Here is a 26,901-nt window from a genome sequence, read left to right as displayed (position 1 = left end):
CTTGTGTGTATATATTGAATTGATATTACGTGAAATACCTGGCACTGTATGTTGTTTGTGGCGGTGAATTATGAGTTTGAGCAAGTAGGGATTGTGTCTCCCTTGGGTGAAAGGCCCTAAACCTCCACAGGGTATTTCTGCAGTAAGCTATGGTTGGCCAAGCTAGATATTGGCGCTTGTTGAGAAAAAAATTTCACTTGTTTGAAACAGCGCTATTATGTTGAAAAAAATGTTGAAATGCATGCTATTTGGAATGTTTTGTGATGGTAAACAAGATGAAGAGATTGCTTAGAATAGTCTGTGTTCATGCACGATGTGATTAAACATGCATATAAGAAATCATATCTTAAAGTATTGAAACCCTAATATGAAGAAGGGGGCGTAGACACCATTAACCAAACAACCCTGAGGAGACCTGGCGTAATAAAATTTGACTTCAATTCCCGGAAATTGGAGGATCCTTTTTTAAAAAATTGAGTCCCGTCTCGGTTATTTTCAAAAAACGAGTCTAGGTTATTTTTCAAAAGAAAATAATAATAATAAAAATTCAAAAAAATTAGTCATAGTATTTTTAAGTTGAGTCCCGGTATTTTCAAAAATAAGTCTCTTTTGTTTTAAAATTGATCTTTCAATTTGAGCATTTTTAATTTTTAAATTGAGTTTTTCTAAATTTTCAAATTTTTTGGAGTTGAGTCGTTTAATTTTTAAAATTGAACTTTTTTGAACATTTTTATCAAGTCGTCTTTCCGAGTCCGGGTCCTTCCAATTTCCGGGAATCAAATGTTATTAAATTGGGTTTCTCATTTTTGGAAAACAAAATAGGGCAACAAAAAATAATAAATATAAAAAATCAATAAAAAAGGGGAAGCACTTGTGAGAGAGATATTTTCTCAAGAGCGCCAAACAGAACCATGCAGGAAAAAGATGCTTCTGTTGGGACGATCTTTGGGGCCAATTGGAAAAGATGCTTCTGTTGCAACTTTTTTTGGGGTCAATTATTGCTAGACTCTATAAAGAGAGAGTCTAGGCGCACACAGAAGGGAGGCCACTGTTCACTCATCACCTTCAGAGGGGGTTCTCCATTTTCCATATCACTGTTCACGCACGCAAGGAGGTCTTCATTGATTCATTGTTCACGCACAAGGGGTCCTTTTCTTCACTATTCACGCACCACCTCACCCAGCTCTCCATCCTCTCCTCTCTCTGGCAGACACTCATCCATCAACCTCTCTCTCTCCACTCTCGGCATCATCCCTGCCATCATCCTCTCAACCTCCATAGCTCCCAGCTCACTCACCCCATCTCCGCCCAATAGCCATCTCACGACCACCATCCACTGCTGCCCTTCTCCCTCACTCTCACGCATCCTCACAACAGCGCTGAGATCCTTCTAAGTCTCTCTTTTTCTTCCTCCCTCACTCGCAGCTCACCCAGAGTTCTTCCCAGTCTCACACCCGTGGCAGCCGAGACACTGCCGGGCCCCTCTCCACGGCAACAGCCACCTCCATCCCACCATCTTCACCACCATTCCAGCGATCATAGTTCGCTCATCCATACATGGACTCATCCCCATCTTACAGCCTCCATACCTTCCTCCACAGGTCTCCACCTTCTCAGCCACATCCACCTCCATCCTTGCAGTCCACCAGTAGCTCTCATGCCATCTCTGTTGCCGGCCATCCTCCAGATCCACCACCCGCAGCATCGCCTCCATTCCCCGGCCGTGAACGTCCAACACACTCCCCAGATCCGTCTCTCCCAAACCAGCACCCCCATCCTCATTGAATCTCCACCAGTGCCTCACTCTCCCATATCTCCATCATTGTTCACGCACAGCTACGTGCGGCCGAAGGGGCACAACCACCCAGCATGTACAACCACCTGAACCAACCTCCCTACATCCCTGCAACACTGCTGCAGAGCATTCGGCCATTCCTCACGGCCACAGTGACCCACTTACCATTCGGGAAGGTTACCGACAGCGATCATCACCTTCGGGAAAGAGTCCCACGAGCCAAACCTGCTCCCAACGGCGTGAAAACCGCATGCAGTGGATGGTGGCTGAACCTCTCGGACCTCCCAGCTCACTCTTCGGCTCTCCCTCTGATCCAGCCAGTTCCTCATCAACGGCAAGCATCTCCAACTCCGGCATCTCGTCTCTGCTCAATCTGTCCACAGCAGCATCTCCTTCTCACAGCACCCCTGGCTTCAGTCCTTACAGCAGGATCATTGAATCGCAGGTTCGTTTTGGTCCGTCACAGAGATTGGATCTTTTCCCGACTCGCCGGTATGGCCCTTCCGAACTGATTTATTTACTGTAAATATTGCCAACATGATTTTGTTTGTGATGTTGTAGTTTTTTGTTTTATAATGTCTATTACCATGTTCACATCATTTTTATTTCTATTTTCATTTTATATATTGCTGTATCTATAGGTTTATATAGTACCAGCCACTCCATTCTGTGTGAAAGTCAAAGGTTGTTGGCCTTCCTCCCCCCACTGTTTGTTTAGCTTTATTCTATCACACATGGATCCACACTGCTTCACTGTCCTCTTCTGTTCTTCAATTCTTTGTTGACAAACCCCCTTTTGTCTTCATTTTCTATTTGATCTACTCCAAATCCCACATACCCCCATTTGCTCATACTCCGCACCCACCATCTGATGGCCACTTCTGATCACCCTCGTCAACTGTTCGACATGAGTTGCCTTAGAATTTTTCATAGATAATTACAGGGTTAATACTGGGTTTTTGGGTTGCCTCACGTGAATGATTGAATAAATGGAAAGTCAGTCAATCATAGAGAACGTATGATTGTTTCTAATTGCTCGGGTTGTGCATCATGTACTACTTTCAAAATCCTTGCTCTAATTTACAAGCGTTTGAGTAGTGGGAGAAGCGAGAGAGTTTTGGTTGAGCAATGAAGAACTTGCAGGAATGTATGAGAAATGACTTGTGGATGCTGGTTATGTAACTTATGAGTTTGCTCGCACAAGCAACACACTCATGCACACTCTCTTACACATTTTAAACCCAATGGTCTTGACCAGACCTTAAATAGGTTGACCCTTCCCCTTTGACCGGTTTTCTCCCCGAACCAGTTGGGTCCTCTGAACCGGGAAGAAACCAATTTAGCATTTTATTTTATTTTATATTTAAACTTTTGAAAACCCATAAAAATTTCAGAAAACTCAAGAGAAAATTTCAAAATTATTTTTGGGACTTGATTTTTATTATTTTTGCTTAATTGTCTTTTTGTTATCTTAAAAGTTCGGGAAAATGTGAAAAAATATAAAAAATCACCAAAAATCCAGAAAAAATTAGAAAACATGTTTTTGAGGTCCAGAAAATTGTTTTCATCCCGAATAAGTCCAAAAACCTCTCGGAATAGTATTTTCCTACTTAGAAAAACTCTACAAAATTTCAAAATCCCAGGAGTGTATTTTCGTACTATTTTCTCGATTTTCCGATCCCGATGATTTAAAAAGGAGGCATGAGCTCTTCAGACCACAATATGCCCCAGTTTTGAGGGAATACTTATATAGTATTTTATTTTGTACATTTTCTTCACACTTTTTGAAAGGGAGTAAAATAAGAAGGCTTATTAAATTTATTTTGGGATAGTTTTTATTAATTAGGTACCATTTTTAACAACGGGCGCGTAGGGGGTGCTAATACCTTCCCCTCGCGTAACCGAACTCCTGAACTTGACTCTAGTAGCGCAAACCGATTCTACCCTTAGCTGGGTAGTAATCAAGTGTTCTAACCACACTTCAAAAGATTAGTGGCGACTCCATTACACATTATTTTTCACGAAAATCACATTTTCAAAACCCACACACTTCACATCATTATAATTTTGAGTCGTCCCAAGTTCGCGTCCGGGAATGTCATGACAGGGGGAATTAAGAATGTCCACTGAGCTTATGGTTGCTTATCCTACTTTATAATTTCAAGGTCAAACTGCAGGAAAGCCTATTTGTTAAGTTTTCCAAGGGACTACCATTTTTCACATGTACTACAGGTTGGCAAGAAGATAGTAAAGATATTAACCATGAGTTTGGTTGGCAAACATGTACGTAGTCTAGGAAGTGTGAAAAATATTGTATGTATTTTATATCTCAATGCAAAGATCTTGCCAATGAAAGTAAAGATTTCTTTGTTGCATTATTAAATATGCACATATATCTTGTGTTCTAATGAATGCTCTGTCTTACCTAGCTTATTAGTTGCATTCAAATGATGGTTTTGCAGAACAAATACTTCCGTAGGCTTGGTGCTTCCATGGGATTTTGGAGGGAGTCATGGCCAGTCACGTGCCAAAAAAAAAAATAGGGACGTGACAAAAAGAATTGCAAAGAAACTATACGTGTATTCTCAAAATCCTGTTTCATGTTACATTACATGAAGAATATGTATCATGCTTCATGTCAAATCATGTCCATGAGAATAAATGTTTGGGCATATTAAAAAATATGGACCTACAGTTACACATCCATCCACGCCAAGTGCATTGGGAGAAACCATACCTCATATTGACATCTGGAGAACTAGAACATTCTGCTAATAATGATACACTACTTTTACCATCCATTGCGTCAAGATCTATAAGTGCAGCCACCAACAACTCCAGCTAATCCAGAAAGAAAAGAGAGGGTAAATAAACAGAAGCTGAAACTGTAACTATTGTAATGGCTTCAACAGAACTGAGAACTTATATGCATTAGATTCAAACCTCTTCCGGATCAGTATAATCGATTCCATCAGCTTCTGAAAGAGCAGATGCCATACTCAAGTAGGCTTCCTGTTCATAATCAGCACGTATATTATAAATCCTGAAGCAAATGAGGAAAGACAAAAAATTCAAGATGATGGTAAAAAGGACCTGAATAGCAGTAATGCGATTTGTTGACACTTCCCCAGGGAAGAAATCAAGAGTTTTCCCATTCTTTTCAAGCATTATATGTCCCGTTGTGTTATTAGCAGATAACGAACCCTTTTTCCTACATAAAGGGCTTGAAGCCAATAGTATCACATAAAATGTGGACCCAAATCTTAAGTAAATTTACAACCCTTTCTGGTGAAGAAACAAGAAAAAAAAAAAGCAAAAAGAAAAAAATACAACATGGAAAGAATCACCACCAATAGAAACTTACAACTTGTACAACTTGCTCACCATCAGGTCATTTATATCTTTGATGAACTACAAAGAACAAACCAGCAAAAACATAAATTTCTGAAGGCAGAAGATAATAATGTACATATCTTATCACAACTTTATTATAAAAGGAGAAGTATCTCTCCAATTTTTGCCATGTGTCCATTTCACTATGGGGGTGGTTGTTACGCTTGGCAACCTAAACCAAGTGTCAATTTTAATTCAAAGAAGTCATCTAATTTTGAGCTGAGAAAGTCGATGGTTGATTTGTGTGACTAGGGAATTTGGAAAGACTTTCTGCAACTCTAAAGCACATGGCAAAATTATGCTATTCATTGAACTTGTTCAGCAACTTTCATCTGTTCATGGACACCCCTGTTGAAAAGGTAAAAAATTCTAATTTATATACATGCATACAATCCCAAGCTCCGGCATCTTTCTTTGGTGAACAATAGCACTGCAATCACCATCTCTCTAGGATTGCTGTCAAGCATTGTCATGGCCATATCTGTCACGAGGCCCACCATGGCCACAAGGCAACCTGGCAAGTGCTCTACCTATGTTTGACCACATCAATCTCATTTCTTACATTGCCCACCTCCACCTATATGTAAAAGCATACAAGTGCTCCATATTGCTCCAGAGCATGACATGAAAGCACATTGTTAAGCCATGAGTTTGCCACATCATTATGCTGTGACAGCTTTAATTTTTAATCATACAAGAAATGTAGTTGCAAAGACGTGAACACTTAACCTATTAGTTGACAAGTAACGAAGTAATGAAGTAACATGCCTTGCGATTAAATCAAATTAATCATTCATTACTTATGACTGCCTAGGTTTATATTAGCTTTTCATGAATGAGTCCCCCTCTGCTAATTTGAATTTGAACCATCTTTAATTATGCTTGCTTCTTATTCTATATGAGTTGTTTTATGACCTGGCCTGCCTTAGCTTGGGGCTAGGGCGCCATCTGTCCATATCACAATATAAGCTACCCATTATAATACATTTATTTTTAAAATTTAGTGATTTAACCTATTTAGTAAACAGAAATAGATGATAGGATAAAAGACGTGCAAATAAAGAAAACAATATAAGGTACGTAAACATATGTATAAAGATATTTACATTAATTTTACATATATATGACATGGAAAAATAAATAAATATGAGATAAACATGCACAAGTAAAACAATTTTTTAAGTTGAATTAAGATTCTTTAAGTTTTTATACAAGAAAAATAAATATGCTTATGAGTGTAGAATGCAACCTAAAATATAATATAACATACATTAATTTAAAATACCAATATTTATTTAGACATTTCTAAAGATACTGTAGAGCTGCTCTTGCTTTGAATATTTTATTTTTATTAATATAATCAGAAAAATTCTTACTTTTACAAACATTGAATTTTACTTTATGCATTCAAATACTTTTAGTAATCCATTATGGCATTTTCTACATTTTATTTTCGAGATTATTTTTCTTGCACATTTAGTTAACTTATCACATCTAATGATATATTAAATACCATATATTCATCGACAATGATATAAGGCCCCATTTGGAATGCCTCAAAAATAGGTATTATTATGAAAAGTACTTAAATTAAGTACTTGCATCAATAAGTAATGTTTGGTTTATACTTAAAATAAGTACTTATTTCAAAACGTACTTTCCAAACTACTTTTCTTTAGGATAATAATTATTTTTTAAGAAGTAATCAGACTACTTTTAGATAAGTACTTCTTCCAGAAAAGTATTTTTTATAAGTGGTTCTTAATTACTTTTGACACTGTTGTAGAGGCTTCTTAGTTTAAAATGTGCTAAAAGTAAACGATCTGGAATTAATTAAACTCTCTGAAGACTCCATAGAGACACATAATAACTTTTCTTTTTAAAAATAACAAATTCGTTCAATAAATATTTAAAGGATATGAAATGAACTTATAAGCCTATTATAAGGTCTACAACTCATTTACTTCTCTATATTAAGTGAATGTACATGTTTCTATACCTTGATTATATTGTGAATATATATTTTTTACTGTATTATAACATAAAAAACTGAATTTTTTTTTTATCAATGTCTAAATAATAGTGTCATAACCTGCAAAATTACATGTCCTGCACATAGTTTGGGTATCAATTTGTTAAATTTGAAATGGGAAATCATATGTGAAGAGTAGCCTAAGCAAAATTTTCCTTTGCTGGACATAAACTACAAACAAGAGATAACTTCATTATTCCATGTCAAAAATATTAGTATCACATTATTTATATAAGTTTACCTCCAAAGCCATTAGGGCATCTTCCATTGCACGCCGTTTTGCACAGAAGTCAGCACGGCGCAAATCAGCCTGCACAAGAATCACTTCAACTATTCAAGAAATACAGTACTTACAAAGTAATGCACATAAACATGCATTTATTTTGCATTTATCAATACAAACACAAAGGAACTTTGTAAGCATGAATTTGAATGGGTAAGCATTTTCCATCATGTTCTCATTCAACCCCCAGTAATTCCCTTCTATGCATCTCATCCCACATCTAACCCCTCAGCAATTTCCTTTGAGCAGCTGAGCTAGACAAGCATGCTAGCTAGGAGATGCCAATTAAGTATTATAGTGCATTAACATTAGTTCCACGGCAGTTGTCAATGCCCAAACAAGGAGTTTATTTCAGGAAATTATGGCTAATTTTAAACTATTTCTCATACAATATGGCAACCAACATTTTTTCTTTCAGAGCACAAGATGCTGAACAGAATAATGGTTTCATGGCGAGAGAAAACCTAAATAAAGAATGTTCTTCATGAGGAAACTCAATTGTATTGGCAGTTATAGCTTGGTATATACTTGGTACTCAAACAGGATGTGATGTGCAGGATTTTGCTACACCTGGATGCAAGACAATCACAGATAGAAACTCTATAATATTTTTGATATAGATGAGAGAGGGCCAGCCTCAGCACATTTGTTAAGATCCACACTTTTATTAGGAAAAGGGCAAGAAAGGAATAACAGAATTATGTGCTCTGAACAAAATTAGAATTTTCTTTAAGAAATGGATATAGTGGGCACACTAAGTTGAAATGGATGGTAATAGTTGGTGTGGTACATGAGTACAAGTAGTGAAGTCCCCCAAAAAGGTTAAGAGGAGAAGAAAGATCACTAAGTACCATAACAAGGCTACAGTTTCATATTGGGCAGCTGATGTTCATTCTAACATTTCAAATTTTGGTGGCCAAGTACACTTACAGAGAGCAGAACAATCTCCCTAACTAGAATATACCACAATATTAGAAGAAATCAAACTTTGCTCGAATATTTTTTGGTTAGAAAGAATAAATGCACCCACAGATAATGAGTTCATTGTCACGAGGAAGAATTAGAACACTACCCATATTTATTCTTGCAAGGAAAAGGGGACGAGGTACAGCTGACAAATGAACAAGGTGTTAATGCACATAATTACTGTTTTCACCCTACCTTATTAAATTGACCAACAGCTAACTTATATGTATATGATTATGAATTAATTATCAATTATCTTATGTTTGAACTTTTTATGGAGGTCAAAATTGGTAGCATGCTCTTGGGATTGGAGAGACATGTGGCAGGGTCTCTACCAATGATCCTAATGTTTTAGAGAGTCTTCCGTTGGTGGGCTTGAATTAGGGTTCAGTATGGGGAATCCTAACCCCTTGACTCCTTCACCCAACTCCTTTGGATTCGCACTAGCTTAGGTATCCTTTCAGTCATGATAACCCCTTCACCTGCCACCTTCCATGCTATGCTTCGAACCTCTTCGGAATTGCTTCGTTCTCCTATTTGGGCATTTCTAAGATATCCGTTACTTGTGCACAACACAAACTCTCCTCTGAAAACAGAATGGAATTTCTATATTTCTTGAATGATTTTGTACAAGCCAATACAAACTACTTATAATACAATCTCTACTCTAAATATGGAAACCATCTCCTAAAAGAATCTCACTCAATAATATACAATAAATACCCCCTTAATCTCTCCAATATACACGGGATCTCTACACTACCTTTCAAGTTGGATCATAGATATTGATCATGTCCAACTTGCAGATGAAATCATCGAAACTCTGTCGGGCTAACCCTTTGGTAAAGATGTCTGCGATTTGTTCCTTGGTAGGTACATACGTCATACAAATGATTCCTTCTTCAACCTTTTCCTTGATAAAGTGTCGATCCACTTCTACATGCTTAGTCCTGTCATGTTGAACTGGATTGAGAGAGATAGTGATGATTGTTTTGTTTTCACAGTAGAGTTTGATAGGAAATTTCACCAGGATCTACAATTCTTCCAAGAGTTTTTGCAACCACAGTCCTTCACATATCCCTTGTACAGCTACCCTGAATTCAGCCTTAGCACTACTTCAAGCCACTACATTATGTTTTTTACTCCTCCAAGTCGCCAAATTTCCCCATAGAAAGGTGCAATATCCCGTGGTAGACCTTCTATCTTTTGTTGATCCTGCCCAATCTACATCTGTGAAAACTTCTACTTTCCTTGCTTTCACACTTCTTAAAGAAAAGTCTTTTTCCCAAAGAGCCCTTGAGATACCTAAGGATCTTGTACACGGCATCTAGGTGAGTCTTTTTGGGTGAATGCATGTGTTGGCTTACCACAGTAACTGCAAATGCAATATTGGGTCTGGTATGTGATGGATAGATCAGTTTACCAACCAATCTCTGATACCTCTACTTTTCAACTGATATTTCGCAGTTTTCAACTCTTTTTACTGCTTCAATGGGGGTTTCACTAGGTTTCCATCCAAGCATGCCCGTTTCGGTTAGGAGATCAAGGATATGCTTTCGCTGAAAGATACTGATATTGAAAATAGAATTGAATTTCTGTATTCCTTGAATAATAAATTTGTACAGCCCAATTTACAATATATATAATACAATCAAAAGTTCTAACTATGAAACAACCTCCTTAAAGAATCACTCTTAATAATATACAATCTCCTATCTTTACATACTTTCCTAATTTATTCAAGATAGACAGAGATACTCGAGATTTCTACACTCCCCCTCAAGTTGGGTCATAGATATTGATCATATCCAACTTGCCAATGAAATCATCAAAGCTCTGTCAAGCTAATCCTTTAGTAAAGATGTCTGCAATTTGTTCCTTGGTAGGTACATAAGTCATACAGATAATTCCTTCTTCAACCTTCTCTTTGATAAAATGTCAGTCAACTTCTACATGCTTAGTCTTGTCATGTTGAACTAGATTGAGAGATGTACTGATAGCTGCTTTGTTGTCACAATAGAGTTTGATAGGGAATTTCACTAGGATTTGTAATTCTTCTAAGAGTTTCGGTAATCAAAGTCCTTCACATATCCCTTGTACAACTACCCTGAATTCAGCTTCAGCACTGCTTCGAGCCACTACATTCTGATTTTTCCTCCTCCAAGTTACCAAATTTCCCCGATGGTAGACCTTCTATCTTCCACTAATCCTGCCCAATCTGCATTTGTGAAAATTTCTAGTTCTTTATTTTCACATTCTTGAAGAAGAGTCCTTTGCCCGGAGAACACTTGAGATACCTAAAGATTTTATGCACAGCATCTAGGTGAGTCTTTTTTGGAAAATGCATGTGTTGACTTACCACACTTACCGCAAATGCAATGTCGGGTTTGGTATGCGATAGGTAAATTAGTTTACCAACCAATCTCTGATACTTTTCCTTTTCAACTAGTATTCCGCAGTCTTCAACCCTTTTTATGACTTCAATCGGGGTTTCACTAGGTTTGCATCCAAGCATGCCAGTTTCAGTTAGGAGATCAAGGATATATTTTTGCTGAGAGACACTAATACCCTTTTTTGATCTAACAACTTCCATTCGTAAGAAGTACCGTATTTGTCCCAAGTCTTTAACTTCAAACTCAGCAGTTAGGACTTTCTTTAATCGTTCCATCTCCACTGTATCATCTCCAGTTAGGATTATATCATCAACATACACAATCATAATTGTTTTCTTACCACTTTCAGACTATTGAAAGAACATAGTGTGATTTGATTGCCCTTATCGATATCCCTGATTCTTTATCACTTTCGCAAATCTGTTGAACCATGCTCTGGGAGAATGCTTGAGTCTATACAAGGACTTTTTGAGTTTACATATTCTGTTTTCTTTGCCTTTCTTACTAAAATCTGGTGGTATAATCATGTAGACTTCTTCTTCTAACTCGCCATTTAGGAATGCATTCTTAATGTCGAGTTGTTGTAGTAGCCAATCTAAGTTAGCTGCCAATGACAGGAGGACCCAAATTGTGTTCAATTTTGCCACTGGTGCAAATGTCTCCGTGTAGTCAATGCCATAGGTCTATGTAAACCCTTTTGCAACGAGTCTGGCTTTATATCTTTCAACTATCCCATCAGCTTTGTATTTCACTGTGAAGACCCATTTGCAGCCTACTGGCTTCTTTCCTCTCGGAAAATTCATAACGTCCCAAGTTCCATTTTTTTCCAAGGCCCACATTTCTTCCATGAGAGCTTCCCTCCATTCAGGAATTTCCAAGACTTCCTAAGTATTTTTTGGAATTTTTATCCTGTCAAGGTTTGAGGTAAAAGCGCGATACCCTGTAGACAGAGTTTTATAAGACGTGTATTTGGACTAGGGATATAAAGTACATGACCTAGTTTGTTTTCTGACTGCAATGGATAATCTGATGTCATCAGGTTTAGACTTCAAAAAGGAAGCTCATGGTCATTTATTACCTGATCGGGACTGGGTGTGGACTCATGGTTGCTCGGAGCTATCACCGGTTCCAACTCTTTTGGTGCCTCAGGTATGAGATTCTCCCTATTCTTTGTTTTTGGCTTTCTTGAGTAAACAAGTGTGTCCTTATTAATTTGTTTTTCTACATCTCCCCCTGAGTTTAAGTGATCATTTGCATATGACAGGTCAGGAAATGATGCAATGGGAGAGGCAATGGGAGACTGAGACTTGGTAGAAGGGTCAGGGAATGATGCAATGGGAGACTCAGTAGTAGAGAAATCAAAGAACCGATCTTCACTCCTCTTCTCCCCCTGAAGAAAGGGTTTTTGGAAATAAGAAGTGGTTTCAAAGAACGTGACATCAAGGCTAACAAACATTCTTTTTGAGACAGAGTCATAACATTTGCAGCCTTCCTGAGTAGGAGAGTAACCAATAAAAACGCACTTAATGGCACGAGGTTCCAATTTATCCCGGTTGTGAGCGTGAACATGAACAAATGCAGTACATCCAAAGATTTTCAGAGAGAGATTGGAGTGGAGTCTAGAGTTGGGGAAAAATTCCTAGAATTTTTAGAGAGGAGTGGCAAAAGAAAGAACCCGACTCGACATCCGATTAGTGAGATGTGTAGCTGTTAAAATGACATCGACCCAAAAATAGTTTTTCAGATTTTGTAGTGAACATCAATGCCCGAGCTACTTCAAGTATATGTCTATTTTTACATTCAACAACCCCATTTTGTTAAGGGGTATCCACACACGAACTTTGATGAACAATTCCACTTTCTTGAAGATAATGTCCCAAGATATTATTGAAATATTTCGTACCATTATCAGTATGTAAAATTTGGATTTGAGTTTTGAATTGTGTTTGAATCATGGAGTGGAAACTAATGAAAGTAGAACTGACATCAATTTTATCTTTCAACAAGTAAACCCATCAAATACGAGTATGGTCATTAATAAAAGTAACAAACAATTTCATATGAGTGCGATTAAGGGAGCATGAGGGGCCCCATAAATCACTGTGAATCACAATAAATGGGCGGGATGGTTTGTATGTCGACTTTGGGAAGGAATTACGCCAGTGTTTTGCAAGCTCACAAATTTCACATTGAAAATCCAGACGTTTTATTTGAACAAATGGAAGAAAATAAACGTCTTAAATATTGAAAATTGGGATGACCCATCCTAAAATGTCATAACAAAATTTCACTATCACTAGAAATAGATGTAGAATCACAAATTGTAGTATTACATTGCCCACTCGTATTTGCCTCCACAAAGTAGTAAAGTCCCTCACACGCCTTAGCACTGCCAATCGTCTTCCTCGATGACAGGTCCCGGAAAACACAGTGAGATGAAACAAATTTAGCAGAGCAATTGGAATCGTTTGTCAACAGGCTAATGAATAACAAATTGCGAGACAACTTAGGGACATGTAGAACAGATTTTAAAGTTATGGAATCGGATATTCGAATATTTCCTTTGCCTGCAACAGATGAGAGAGATTCATCTGCAATTTTAACTTTCAAATTTCCAGCACATGGTGAATAGGATGAGAAAAAATTATAAGAATCAATCATATGATCAGAGGCACCCGAGTCAATTATCCATGGAGATTTGCAATGGGATATAGTATTTAAGGTTGACATAAAATTACCTCGGTCGGCTAAAAAACCAGTGGAAGACTGACTTGATGTTTGAATGGAGGAAAACATTTTATATAGCTGTTCCAACTGCTCTGGACTGAATATGCCGCTTGGAGTGGTATTGTTATTTTTCTCGCCTTGTGACTTCTCAACTAAATTATCGGTAGTAGCCTGATAGCCACGATTTTTTTGATTATGCCTCGGCTTCCAATATGCAAACTTTCCATGAGATTCCCAGTAGGTATCTTTTGAATGGCCTGGCTTGCGGCAGTGCTCGCACCATAATCTCCCTTTATGTGGCTTTTGTCCAGATCCCCTAGGGGCTTTTGAAATTAGGGCCGAAACGTCAGGCCCATTAGATTTTAGATTTAGGGCTGATATTTCAGGCCCAATTTAGCTAATAGGTGTCTTTAGCATCACGTTTCTACGGCTCGCCTCCCACCTCACCTCTGCGAAGACTTCTCAGGTCGATGATAGGGGTAGTCGGCCAAGGATCCTTCCTCGCACATCATCCAAGTCGTGGTTGATGCCGGCCAAGAACTTGAAGACTCGTTCATTCTCGAGTCGTCTCTTGTAGCGAGTGCTATCACCAGAGCATTCCCACTCCTCCTCAACGCTCAAGTCAAGTTCCTACCAGAGGTGTGTCATCTCCATGAAGTACTCGGCGACATCTCTCTCACCTTGCCTCATTTGCCACAATCGAGTTTTTATCTCAAAGATCTGAGAGTAGCTCTCGACATCGGAGTACGTCTCGCGAACTGCGTCCCAGACATCCCTTGCCGTTGGTAAGAACAGATAAATCTTTCCAATTGAAGGCTTCAACGTCAGGCCCATTAGATTTCAGGTTTAGGGCTGATATTTCAGGCCCAATTTGGCTGATAGGTGTCTTCAGCATCACGTTTCTATGGCTCGCCTCACACCTCACCTCTACGAAGACTTCTCGGGTCGATGGTAGGGGTCGTCAGCTAAGGATCCTTCCTCGCACATCGTCCAAGTCGCGGTTGAGGCCAACCAAGAACTTGAAGACTCATTCGTTCTCGAGTTATCTCTTGTAGCGAGTGCTGTCACCGGAACATTCCCACTCATCCTTGACGCTCAGGTCGAGTTCCTACCAAAGGTGTGTCATCTCCATGAAGTACTCGGTGACATCTCTCTCACCTTGCCTCAGCTACCACAATTGAGTTTTTATCTTGAAGATCTGATAGTAGCTCTCGACATCGGAGTACGTCTCACAAACAGCGTCCCAGACGTCCCTTGTCGTTGGTAAGAACAGATAAATCTTTCCAATTGAAGGCTTCAACGTTAGGCCCATTAGATTTCGAGTTTAGGGTTGATGTCTCAGGCCCAATTTGATGGATAGGTGTCTTTAGCATCACGTTTCTACGACTCGCCTCCCATCTCACCTCTGCAAAAACTTCTCGGGTCCGATGGTAGGGGTCGTCAGCCGAGGATCCTTCCTCGCACATCGTCCAAATCGCGATTGTGGCCGGCCAAGAACTTAAAGACTCGTTCGTTCTCGAGTCGTCTCTTGTAGCGGGTGCTGTCACCAGAGCATTCCCACTCCTCCTCGACGCTCAGGTCGAGTTCCTACCCGAGGTGTGTCATCTCCATTAAGTACTCGATGACATCTCTCTTACCTTGCCTCATCTACCACAATTGAGTTTTTATCTCGAAGATCTGAGAGCAGCTCTCGACATCGGACTACGTCTTGCGAATAGCGTCCCAGACGTCCCTCATCGTTGGTAAGAATAGATAAATCTTTCCGATTGAAGACTTAATCGAGTTTACGAGCCACGCAGTCACCGTGGAATTCTCAGACTTCCATTTTTGCAGCGTTGCAACATTGGTTGAGGCGGGCCTTTTTCTCTCTCCGGTAAGATATCCAATCTCCCTTTGCCTTCAATCACAAGTTTGATGGACTAAGCCCACTCACGGAAATTTTTTCCGTTCAATTTCTACACCGAGAGTGGAAAGGCGAAGTTGTCTAGCCCATTCAAACCCACAATGGATGTAGCTTCAGAGTCGCTGTCGAGATTTTTAGAGGAACTCGACCCTCTGCTGTTGACGGTGCTGTCGGCCATTGCTTAGCTAAGGTTTAGAAACCCTAGCTCTGATACCATGAAAACAGAATTGAATTTATGTATTTCTTGAATAATAAATTTGTACAGCCCAATTTACAATATATATAATACAATCGAAAGTTCTAACTATGGAAACAATCTCCTAACAAAATCACTCTTAATTATATACAATCTCCTATCTTTACATACTTTCCTAATTTATTCAAGATACATGGAGACACTCGGGATTTCTATAGATAACCTTTTTTGACTTGGCGACTTCCATTCCTAAGAAGTATCGCATTTGTCCTAGGTCTTTCACTTCAAACTCAATAGCTAGGACTTTCTTCAATCTTTCCATCTCCACTGTATCATCTCTAGTTTTGATTATATCATCAACATGCACAATCAAAATTGTTTTCTTACCACTTTCAGACTAATGAAAAAACATAGTGTGATCTGATTGCCCTTGTCAGTATCCTTGGTTTTTTATTTGCTTGAGTCCATACAGGGACTTCTTGAGTTTACATATCCTATTTTCTTCACCTCTCTTACTGAAACCTGGAGGTATCATCATGTAGACTTCTTCTTCTAACTTGCCATTTAGAAATGCATTCTTAATGTCGAGTCGCTGCAGTGGCCAATCCAAGTTGGCTACCAAGGACAAGAGGACCCAAACTGTATTCAATTTTGCCACTGGTGCAAATGTCTCTATGTAGTCAAATGTCATATAGACCCTTTTGTAACAAGTCGGGCTTTATGCCGTTCAACTGTCCCATCAGCTCTATATTTCATTGTGAAGACCCATTTACAACCTATTGGCTTCTTCCCTCTCAGCAAATTCATAATGTCCCAAGTTCCATTCTTTTCCAAAGCCCACATTTCCTCCATGAAAGCTTCCCTCCATTCAGGAATCTCCAAGGATTCCTAGATATTCTTTGGAATTTTTATCCTATCAAGGTTAGAAGTAAAAGCATGATACTCTGTAGACAAGCTTTTATAAGACATGTATTTTGACCAGGGATATTGAGTACATGACCAACTTTGTTTTCTGACTGCAATGGGTAAATTGATGTCATTAGGTATAGGCTTATCAAAAGGGAGCTCACGGCCATTTATTACCTAATCAGGATTGGAAATGGACTTATGGTTGCTTGGAGCTATCACCAGTTCCAACTCTCTTGGTGCCTCAGGTATGAGATTCTCCCTATTCCTTATGTTTGGCTTTCTTGAGTAAACCAGTATTTCTGTGTTGTTTTGTTTTTCTGCATCTCCCCCTGAGTTTAAGTGGTCTTTTGTACATGAAAGGTCAAGAAATGATGCAATGGTAGAATCATTGTATGGCATAAATTCATCAACAAAGAAATCAAAGAACCGATCTTCACTCCATTTCTCCCCTGAAGAGAGGGCTTTGGGAAGTAAGGAGAGGTTCCAAAGAACATGACATCAAGGTTAACAAACATTTTTTTTTTTGCGACAAGATCATTACATTTGTAGCCTTTCTGAGTAGGAGAGTAACCAATAAAAACACATTTAATGGCACAGGTTCCAATTTGTCCCAATTGTGAGCATGGACATAAAACAAATGCAGTACACCTAAAGATTTTCAGCGAGAGATTGGAGTGGAGTCGAGAGTTGGGAAAACATTCTTGAAATTTTTGGAGAGGGGTGGCAAAAGAAAGAACCCGACTAGGCATTCGATTAATAAGATGTGTAGCTGTTAAAATGGCATCGCCTCAAAAATATTTTTCATATTTGTAGTGAACATTAATGCCCGAGCTACTTCAAGAATATGCCTATTTTTACGTTCAGTAACCCCATTTTTTTGAGAGGTATCCACACAGGAACTTTGATGAACAATTTCATTTTCTTGAAGATAATGTCCCAAGATATTATTGAAATATTTCGTACCATTATCAGTACGTAAAATTTGAATGTGAATTTGGAGTTATGTTTGAATCATGGAGTGAAAATTGGCAAAAATAGAACGGCCTTCAGTTTTATCTTTCAACAAGTAAACCCAACAAATACGAGTATGATCATCAATAAAAGTAACAAACCATTTCGTATGAGTGCGATTAAGAGAGCATGAGGGCCCCCATAAATCACTGTGAGTCATAGAAAAATGTCTGGATGGTTTGTATGTGGAGTTTGGAAAGGAATTACGATGGTGTTTTGCAAGTTCACAAATCTCACATTCAAAAATCAGAAGACGTCGTATTTGAACAAATGGAAGGAAATAAACGTCTTAAGTATTTAAAATTTGGATGACCCATCCTGGAATGCCATAACAAAATCTCACTATTCCTAGAAACAGATGCAGAATCACAAGTAGAAGTTTGACATTTTTCACTCACATTAGCCTCCTCAAAGTAGTAGTAGAGTCCCTCATACTCTTTAGCACTGCCAATCGTCTTCCCCAATGATAAGTCCTGAAAAACACAATGAGAGGGAAGAAATTTAGCAGAACAATTGGGTTTTTTAGTTAACTGGCTAATTGATAGTAAGTTGCAGGATAAATTACGAACATGAAGAACAAACTCTAGTGTGATGGAGTTAGAGAGTCGAATATTCCCTTTGCCTGCGACAGAAGAGAGTGATCCATCTGCAATTTTAACCTTCAAATTTCCAGCACAAGGTGAATATGAAGAGGAAAGATGATAGGCATTGGTCATGTGGTCAAAAGCACTAGAATCAATAATCCAAGGAGTTTTGGATTTAGGGGTTATATTCAAGGTTTGCAAAAAATTACCTCTTTGGGCTAAGAACCCGAAGAAATATGTGGAATACGAAGCTCTGTAATAACTAAATGAGGTCGGGTCCGCCAACTGGTTGAACATTTTCTCATCAATCCCAATCTCTCTGTCAGAACCATGGTCTTAAATTTCCACGAAACTATCGAAATTTCCGTCGAAATTTCCGATTTCCGTCACCTTCGAAATCGAAATGGCAGTCGATTTCCGTCTTGCATAATTTCCGTCGAAATCTCAACGAATCATCCAAAATTTATCAAAACCTCGAAATTTTAGCAAAATTGGTCGAAATTTATCGAAACCTCGAGAGTGAAGTGAAATTTCTCTTTTAATTTATTTTATTGAAACAAAAGGTTATCACAAGTGCTTTTGAAATTATATGAAAAAATAAACTTATAGTAATATTTTATTTAACCATTCATGTCTAAATTGTCAATATTTGTTTGTATAATAAATAATATTTAAATGATTTATGAATTTCATTTGCATTAACTCAATATGTTTAATGTACATTATCTTACAAACATGTTTGATACACATACTATTTTACAACTTTTCCACCTCATACAAAACATAGATGTATTTAATTTGTAATATATTAGTCTTAAAACTTATATTTTTATGTTTGTTAACCATTTCTAAAGTTTCACAAAGAATTCCATGCTTTATTACTAGTTTCCGTTATTTTTTCAAATCGAAATCGAAATCAACATCGAAATCGAAATTTCCGTCGAAATTTCCATACTTTTGGAGCTTCGAAATTTGAGTCGAAATCGAAATTTAAGACCTTGGTCAGAACCAAAAATGTCAAAGTCTCGCTCCACTCTTTCCTCTTCTTCTTCTCCTTCTTCTTCCTGTTGAATAGCATTTTGACGTTGCCATTCACAAAGAACAACCCCTTCATTGGCCTGCATTTCATTCGTCCAGGGAAGCACAAGCCCATCAGAAGCAAAAATGCCCTTCGAGTTAGCGTTAATGTCGTACGCATTACCATTGCCATTTGTAACAGGGATCAACAGTGAGTAGGGAGACTGGGAGCAGTTAGGGGTCGAATCTTCGCCAAAACCATATGGTTCGATGGGCGAGGGGACGCCGTCGTGCTGGTGGTTGACAACGACGTCATACCCGAGTAGCCATCTTCTTCGAATGGACGATTCGGTTCCATCATGTCTCCATCGTTACTATATGCATCAAATGAAGATATCTCTACTTCTCTCTTTCTCTCAGGATGGGAAGAGCCAACCGAACTTCTTGGGCTCGCACCGCCAGAGATTGCCAACGAGGAGGGTCCAGTCATAGCAGACCAAGGTGTCCTTGATCTCCTTCTTGGACTGCTCGTTGACGTGCTTCTAGTAAAAGGCGACGACGGCCTTGGTGATGCTTTGGTAGATGCACCAATCAAGGTGGAGATGGCTAGATGTAGCAACGACGCCAGTGACGAAGAGGAATCCATGGAGTTCTCGAACCTCATGGAACTCTGTTGGAGGACCTCCTGAGATTCAAAGGTCATCGAACCTCTACTTTGGCTGGCAATTTCCTCCATTGATAGCTAGGTTTAATCTCCTAGCTCTGATACCATGAAAACATAATGGAATTTCTAAATTTCTTGAATGATTTTGTACAAGCCAATACAAACTACTTATAATACAATCTCTACTCTAAATATGGAAACCATCTCCTAAAAGAATCTCACTCAATAATATACAATAAATACCCCCTAAATCTCTCCAATACACATGGGATCTCTCCAATATACACGGGATTTCTACGTCCTCCCTTCTCAAGAACCCCTCTATACACTGTAGTCATGAAAAACTCTCACAACTTCACATGTTCAAGCTTCTACCCAAGTCAAACTATTGCTTAATGGCTCAAGAACAGCTGAGGTTTGTGCAATATAGATGAAGTAACTCATATAATTTACACCAACTAGCAAAACTCATTATCTAGTGAAGTGCTTATTAAAGCAGTGGAACTTCAAACTAATTTAACATTCTTTGTTGGACTGATAGGTATCATTGTCAAAACTCCCAACACCCGATTGTTAAAATTGTTAGATCAGTCTAATGAACATGAATTGTACTAATTGAGCTTGGATTAAGTTCAACTCAAGTTTTATCCTAACTGAACCAAAATAGGTGTCATTATGTTGTTAATCAATATCCCTTAGAGTCTCCTCCAACTCAAGAATTACCCATATCAAGTATTGTGAATCAATAGTTGACTGCTGGGCACCTTCCTAAGCTGACAAATAAATTTCTCTTAGTTGCCTTTCAACTAGGTAGTTGTGTACCGAAAATGTCTTCATCTAGCACGCAATATCAATGATTTTCCCCATCTACCAATCAAGAGGCTTTTTGTTTTTGTAACTTTGCAATGATGAAAGAAAAAGGATAGATAGAATAGATAAACCCGACTAGAGTTGAAATTTGAAAAAGGATACAATAAGCCAACCCTCAATTGAGTAGCCGTGAGTTATTTATGGAAGACAAAAAATCTTGAATCTCCATATTTTTAACCACAGTTACCTAGAATCAGAGGGCCAAAAGTTGCAAAATATAGAATTTTAAATATTCAGGGACTATTTTTTTTATCTGTCAAGTGACCACTAAAATGTCATTTTAAGGAATTTTTTTTTATTTTTTATGATTTTTAATATTTTTTGTTTAACTATTTACTTCTAAATTCCTTACAAAAATGAAGTTATAATTAATATATAATAAAAAAAATATTAATAACATGTATTTTTTCCAAAATATATTAATATTATGCATTATACAATAATATAATCTTATACATGACATTAAAATAACTTTCAAATAATATAGAGGACCAAATAAGCATGATGCTTTGGCATATAAATGTGTTCAAAGATATGTTTTCTCAAAAACATCACAACCATAGAGGTCAATATTTAAGTCCTGCAATCTCTAGTTTGATCAAAGACTTGGCGCTCAATCGAAACATTAAATAATTATTTGGGCAAATACACCATATGCAAACCTCTAACCCACTGTTTTCTCTAAGAGTTTCAAAAAAAAAAATTGAAAATTTTGCATTTTGAAGATATATCTTACTGTGTTTTCTCGGTTCAGAATGCTGTGTTTTATTAAGTGAAGATGTGCACATAATATGGCTGAATTGTGGCTGATCATGCAGAACCCTAACATATCTTGATCAGCTGCCTCTGTAATGAAGAGGAGTCAAATTCTAAGTTGCCTCCCATCCATTTGAAGCAAAAGTACCTAAAATCTAAGTTTACAATTAATGGATTGCACAAAAAAGTGAGGGATATCTAAGAGCTCAAGTAAAAGAAATTGTCAACACCACACTCTGGTCCACACAATAAAATAAATGTCTAGCTTTTAAAACTACACATGAATCAAATGAAGCAATTGATTAAAAATTGAAACAGAGGCACCTCCAGGGCTCCATCACTCCAGTGCCTGTCAGCAACACTTTTCAATCTAGACTGGGCTTTATTCTTTAAAATCTGTTAGGAGGGTATTACTATCATTAAAACACCGACCACAAAAGATACCACGAGTGCATGATTTTATCTCCAATAAACCAACAATCCAGTTTCTTAATATCCATACACTTGCTATATGATGAAGGTGTTCTGCTTTTTCCTTCACATCATGGTCAATTCTCTCAGTGTCCTCCCTAGCTCGAGCTACAAGCAAAACAATACCATAAGGTAAACTGTAACTAAGATTGAAAATAATACAATAAAAAAGTCTGAAGGTGCATTTGGACACAGCATGAAAACAAATACACTTTAATAGAGAAAGAATCACGAATGAAACAAAGCACAAATCCATCATTTACAAAGCACAAATCCATCATTAAAAGGAAAAGAAGTGATATTTCAAATATAAGTTCATTTTGAACGAAATGGGAAACATGTGCTTTCTTCTGATCTAAAAACTGAACAATTTCATTTTTACTGATAACTAAAGCACAAACCACTCAATAAGGGAACTTGTCCTTGAGTCCCACAAAAACAGCCCACCACAAATATAGCATGAATTATGAAAACATTTCTACTAAATTTAAAAATTCTAGGGGTTAAATATTCTTGTGCTGTGGGGCTCCCATAATTTAATTACCGTGGGAAGGTCAGTCGATAAGTCCTTAGTTGTAAGGGAATTTTGGTAAATATGGTGAATATATTTTGTAAGTATGATAAACATCTTAATTCTACTATTTGTAGAAGCATAAAGGCTTGTTTTTGGTACTCCTTTGAGAACAACTTCTAAGGTAACAATTTTATCCTCATCAATAATTTGCTTTACTTCTTAAATTCCATTTGTATCCTTATGTGACTTTCCAACTTCCTTCCAAAATTTCTATGCTTCATCTTCCCTATCAGAATTAAATGATGCCAACTTCTGAGTTTTCACAAACCTCATTCATGGTATCAATTCATCTCCTCCTCTGCCAATTTCACTTCAACTTCTCTCCTTCACGTTGTGTTGGTTTTCCTACAATTTCATGTCATGCATGCCTTTCTACATAATCCAATATTTCACCAACCCATATGTTATTGTTTACAGCACACTGTTGTCCCAAGGAGGTCCTCTACCTATTTGCAACAATGACATGCAAAGAAATGAAAAATGCTTAATCGACTCTATTTAAAGGCAAGGACCGGAGTCTTCAATTTTAGTGACTTTTCTTCAAATTTCTTACAAAAAAGAAATCCAAATGTCTACCGTCATTTTGAGATTTTTCTTTCTTCAATCTACCGTCATTTTGAGATTTTTCTTTCTTCAATTTTCTTACAAAAACTAAGCATTTGAGGAAATTTGATCATGATTGTGGCAAAATCCCCATGGAAATTAATATAAATTTAAATGAAACCATTATCCTATCTCCCCCCCCCCCCCCCACCCCAAAAAAAGAAGGAATGTCTACTGTCATTTGAGATTTTTGTTTTTTTCTTTTGGTTTACTGCAAGCATACTTCAGGATATAAGAATAGAGATCTCTCCCCCCTCCCGGGGGCAAAAAAAAAAATATTCAATCCAAATGAGAATTTCAATAGCGAAGTGTTATTGTTTGCATCATGGTATCATATATGATTTTCTACCCCAACCTCATATGTGGCCATGAAAGGGATTTTTTATATTTATATAGAACTTTCATTAAATAAAAAATATTAATCGCCATTGCACGTAATGCTTGTAATTAAGATTATTATTTTTAAAATCTTATTTAAGAGTTTTGTGTTGAATTTAGGAGTTTGCTATAAAATATGGAGATTGAAGATATATTTAGTATTTATATAAATGGTACTACAATTACCGAGAGAGAGAGAGAGAGAGAGAGATAGAGAACAATTAGATGTAGACTTTCGATCTTCATGCAATGATGGGGAAAGTACAACACAAGAAACAACAATATGGAAAATTTGAGTGAAGATGAAAAAGTATATGTATTTTTCATAATCAATTTAAAAAGATGAATTTTGAAAATGTTAGACTAATTCACATGAAAGAAAATTGCTCTAAGGGGTACGTGGTCAAGATTGCAAATTTGTAGAAGCAACATGTATTAGTTTTTAGCAGTATTTGTGTAAATTGGAACACTAAATCATAGCAACATGTCTTCCCTTCTATTTATAATATAGTTGTAAATGCATAAATTACCACTTTGCCCTAGTTTGTTGACTTGATCAACGCCAAACTCGTATGTACATATGAATGAAATTAAATATTAATAATATTATATTTGCATTCTTGCAAAAGGTCAAAATATCAACGTCACGTGCTAGGATTGGCCATAGAGACGTGTGGCGAGGTCTCTACCAACACTGATCATGGAATGTTTTAGAGAGTTTTGGCTTGGGGGCTCGAGTTAGGGTTCATTAAGGGGGTTTCAACCCCTTAGCCTTTTCTTAGGCTGCTTAAGTGTCCCATGTCATTTGTGATACATGTTCCTTTTTATTCTTTCTTTTCTCAACCATGTGTCATATTATCCGATTTGCTAAAAAAAAAAATCCTTCATTAAATGAGACAAGACAGCAATCTATCATTGGAAGATAACATCTTGCAACATTTTGCCTCTTCTATAAATACCCCTAATTTCTTCAAGGGGGATCTTTTTGACACTTGAACCATCAATCCCTTCTCTCTCTCTCTCTCTCCACCCCCTCCCAGCGGGCCCCCACGGCCGCTTTGGACTCCCACTAGTTTAGAAAATCCATTTACCCATCAAAATACCTTCCACTTGCCACAATCCACGCTTGGGCTTCTTAGGAATTTATTGGCCGTCCTCACTCCAAAACATCCATTACTTAAGCACAACAAAGCTCTCCTCCCTTCTCAAGAACCCCCTCCACAATAGCCAACATAATGACCACAGTACCCTTACTAAATCTTAGTTACTAACACAGGTAATAATACAAAATAATCAACAACTAGTAACATTCTCTCTCAAGTTGCTTGGTTTAGGGTCAGGACTATACTTTGATACCTTGTCAACAGTATTTGCGTAAATTGAAGGCCCTATCCACAACAAGAGGCATCCCCCTCCATTTAAAATATAGCCAAGGACATCATAATGACCATAATACGATCACTAACTCTTAGGTAATAATATTAAATAATCAATAACCAATAACACTAGTGAAGTGTAAACTTGATACAGAGAAAGCATTTGATCACGTCAACTAGAACTTTCTTCTTTATCTTCTTAGAAAGATGGATTTCGAGGAGTGATGCTGTAGTTGGATCGCCCATTGCATTAGTACTCCAAGCTTCTTAGTGCTTATAAGTAGGTGCTCCTTTGACTTCTTTGGCTTCTCCAGAGGTCTAAAATAGGGGAATCCTTTGTCTCCCTTCTTATTAATTATGGTGATGGAGGTGTAGGCCTCATGTTGGAAAAAGCCATTGATAGGGGATTCCTTAAAGGCCTCAGAGTTGGCAGTAGTGGAAGATCTTTGGAGGTCTCTTAACTTTTATTCACAGATGACACCATCATTTTCTGTGACGATAACGCTCTTTAGGTTCCAAACTTGCATTGCATTTTAGTAGCATCGAGGATGTTTCGGGTTTAAAGGTCAATCTTAGAAAAAACAAAATCATTCCAATTGGTGTTGAATCAAGAAGATCTCTCCTTGCACGTCTCTTAGGTTACAAATTAGTAATCTTCCCTATCAGCTACCTTGGGTTACCTCATGGAGCCAGATTTAAAGATAAAATAGTCTGGGACCCCATCATCGAGAAGTTTGAGAAAAAAGTAGAAGGATGGAAAAAGGAAGTTCTTGACAAAAGGAGGGAGACTCACTCTCATTAATTGCACCTTGACAAACCTTCTAGTTTACTTCATGCCTCTCCTCACTCAACGGAACAGCAAACAGCAAAGCAAAAGATTTCTTTCCTTACTTCAGCCCACATTTATTTCCTTATATTTCAATTCATTATTTTGTACAGTTAGCATATATTTAGTTTACATGTATAGGGCTTGACAGATTATAGTTTACTTGTATAGGGCTAGAATCATGCTAGACCTTATTTACTTTCCATGTATAGCATTCTTGTAAAGTATATATAATATATAGAACTCAAGGCCAATTCATACGGCCATTCACAAAATATTTGACATGGTATCAGAGCCAGCCAACTGCTACGTATTTTTTCTACTTCGATTTTTTTTTTTTTTTTTTTTGCCTTCTCAGTTTCGTGGCTGTTGTGGTTTTGTTTTCTCTTCTGGAATTTTTCTCTGTTCTTTCGGTACTTCTGTCGCTGTGTGGCTGTCAGCACAGCAGATTTCTGGGTTGCCATTTATTCCTCCAGTTTATGTCCTTGTGATTCTCGGCAAGCAGGCAACAACTTTCTGTTGTTGTTTGTGACTTTCGGCAAGCAGGCACAGCAAGTTTCTGGTTTGCCACTTATTTCTCCAGTTTCTGTTGCTGTTTGTGACTCTCGGCAAGAAGGCTTGTGACTCTCGGCAAGAAGGCTTGTGACTTTCGGCAAGCAGGCACAGCAGGTTTCTGGTTTGCCACTTATTTCTCCAGTTTCTGTTGCTGTTTGTGACCTTCGGCAAGCAGGCAACAGCTTTCTGTTGCTGTTTCTGGCACTTATCTTCTCGGCACAGCAGGTTTTTGGTTCAAGATTTAATTTTTAGTGCAGTTTTTTGGTTCAAGATTTAATTTTTTAGTGCAAGGAGGTTGTTCTTAGTTTTTCTTTGTACCTGTGTTGTTTATTTTGGGTTTCTATATTTTCTGGTGGTCTGTTTCTTTCGGCAGTCTCTTTTTTTTTTTTGGGCTTCTCGATTTTCTCCATTATTTAGCATGGACTCCGCACCTGTGTGTGCCAAGTTTACAGGCAACAATTATTCTACGTGGGCCTTCCAGTTTGAACTTTTCCTAAAGGGAAAAGATCTTCGGGGTCATATTAAAGGCACAAATTGTGCACCCAATCCTGAAAAATCCAAGGAGTCCGCAGCTTGTCCTTCATGGGCTGTGCTTGATGCTCGGATTATGTCTTGGCTT

The 26,901-nt window shown here is 37.8% G+C and overlaps 1 protein-coding gene across 3 annotated transcripts in view; it reads right to left on the bottom strand.

Moving 5' to 3' along the window:
• LOC131160316 (senescence-associated protein SPA15, chloroplastic) overlaps window positions 1-26,901 on the bottom strand; it is an 81,138-nt gene that overhangs the window by 24,789 nt on the left and 29,448 nt on the right. Inside the window, exons 5-11 of one of the 3 annotated variants that reach the window (XM_058115878.1) lie at window positions 22,002-22,078; window positions 21,824-21,895; window positions 7,462-7,530; window positions 5,160-5,206; window positions 4,889-5,018; window positions 4,739-4,807; window positions 4,533-4,636 (exon numbers count right to left, since the gene is read on the bottom strand). In XM_058115878.1, the coding sequence (XP_057971861.1) occupies window positions 4,533-4,636; window positions 4,739-4,807; window positions 4,889-5,018; window positions 5,160-5,206; window positions 7,462-7,530; window positions 21,824-21,895; window positions 22,002-22,078 (568 nt within the window). Of the gene's footprint in view, window positions 1-4,532; window positions 4,637-4,738; window positions 4,839-4,888; window positions 5,019-5,159; window positions 5,207-7,461; window positions 7,531-21,823; window positions 21,896-22,001; window positions 22,079-26,901 lie in introns of all 3 variants that reach the window. The other 2 variants (XM_058115879.1, XM_058115881.1) reach the window with 2 other exon arrangements.

The sequence above is a fragment of the Malania oleifera genome, chromosome 7 (genome assembly GCF_029873635.1).
Source record: "Malania oleifera isolate guangnan ecotype guangnan chromosome 7, ASM2987363v1, whole genome shotgun sequence".
NCBI lineage: Eukaryota > Viridiplantae > Streptophyta > Magnoliopsida > Santalales > Ximeniaceae > Malania > Malania oleifera.
This window is presented reverse-complemented; position numbering and strand designations above follow the sequence as displayed.